This window comes from Aplidium turbinatum, chromosome 7, assembly GCF_918807975.1.
Source record: "Aplidium turbinatum chromosome 7, kaAplTurb1.1, whole genome shotgun sequence".
NCBI lineage: Eukaryota > Metazoa > Chordata > Ascidiacea > Aplousobranchia > Polyclinidae > Aplidium > Aplidium turbinatum.
In genome coordinates, this window is record NC_137478.1 from 14835461 (window position 1) to 14837264 (window position 1804).

The window sequence follows — 1804 nt, forward strand, 5'->3', positions numbered from 1 at the left end:
GAGCGAAAGCGGTCGGGAAGCAAGCCATACGATCTGGTTCTGAATTTGTTGGTGATATTCTAAGTGGACATAACGTCAAGCAAGCAGCTATTCGACGATCAAAAGAAGCAGGAAAGAACCTTTTGGGTTCAGTGCTACACCAAAAACCGAATAAAAAGAGGAAGCGTCCAAGAAAGCAGATCATTTCAAACAAAGCGAAGCGGAGAAAGCAAACGAAAGATATTTTCTCTTAATGGCTTTTCTCCACCCTCAATCTTGTGAATGTGTGAAAGGACAACTAGATTTGTTTTCCGTTCCATTAACACAAACCTCGGTAGAATCAGGAAAATGGATTGAATTTCGACCAATCAACAACATATCAGAAGGAGGGGCCATAGAATTTAATGTGACTTCATCACATTACTTGGATCTCTCAAATTCTTATTTTGTGGTTAGCGCTAAAATTACAAAAGAAAACGGACAAAATCTGGTCGCCGCTGATGGAGTTGCACCTACAAACCTGTGGATTCATTCACTTTTTTCGCAAGTTGAGTTGACTCTCAATGACAAATTGATTTCTGCATCAAACGTGACTTATCCTTACAGAGCGTATTTGGAAACTCTTTTATCTTTTGGACAAGATAGTAAGAGTAGTCAGCTAACCGCATCAATGTGGTATGCTGATACACCCTCACACATGAATTCCCTAGCAGCCAACAACACCGGATTCACAAAAAGAAAGCAACAAAAGGGTTTGAGTCAAGTACTCCACATGGCTTCAAGACCACACTTGGATTTGTTTTCACAAAATCGTTATTTACTAAATGACGTTAAAATGAGGTTAAAACTCATTCGATCTAAAGATGCATTCAATTTGATGGGTGCAAACAATTCTACATTTAAGACTGTTCTAAAGAGCGTATCTATGTTTATACGTCAAGTCTCTATAAGTCCGTCCGTTTCCATCGCCCACACAAAAGCGTTGCAAGTCGGAAATGCCAAATACCCTCTCCGCAGGGTAGCTGTGAAAAGTTTCACAGTACCGAGAGAAAACATGTCCACTAATCAAGAAAATCTTTTCAATGGACAACTCCCTAAAAGAGTGGTGATTGGTTGTGTGACTAATGCAGCGTTTAATGGAGCTCGAAATGAAAACCCATTCAACTTCCAACACTTTGGTATCAACTTCTTAGCTCTATACAAAAATGGAGAACAAATTCCTTCAAAACCTTTACAACCTAATTTTACTTCAAAAGAGTATGTTCGATCCTACATGTCTCTATTTAGTGCTACAGGAAAGTTTTTAAAGGATCAAGGAAATGGACTGAACTACGACGAATACGCAAATGGATACACACTGTTTGCCTTTGACCTAAGCCCAGACCTAACAGATGATGGGTCTTTGGATTTGATAGAACGGGGAAATTTACGGATGGAGATGCGCTTCGCGGAGGCGTTGGAGAGCACAATCAATGTGATCGTTTATGGGGAGTTTGACAACATTCTTCAGATCGACAAGAACCGCAATGTGATTTTTGACTATACCGTTTAATAAATGTTGTGTTGTAATTATTGCGCAATAAAAATGATGTAATATAAAAGCAAGGTTTGGTGTGGAAAGACAGACCAGTAAAGAAAGTGAGGCAAGACGGTATGAACTCCTACGAACTACGCTTGAGAACGTTCAATGTGAATTGGCCACACCTAGAAAATACTTTCTCACCACCTGATATGTTTGCCGAGGCAGGATTCTTTTATCTTACCAACTCGGACTGGGTAAAGTGCTTTTCATGCGGTGTCAAACTACATGGATGGCAGCAAAGAG

General features: G+C 39.9%; 1 protein-coding gene across 1 annotated transcript; it reads left to right on the forward strand.

The window, feature by feature from the left end:
* Nucleotides 1-232: 232 nt before the first annotated feature.
* On the forward strand, nt 233-1531 carry LOC145773774 (uncharacterized protein F54H12.2-like). The gene has a single exon (XM_082584904.1). The coding sequence runs from the start codon at nt 233-235 to the stop codon at nt 1529-1531; it is 1299 nt and encodes a 432-aa protein (XP_082441030.1).
* Nucleotides 1532-1804: the final 273 nt, after the last annotated feature.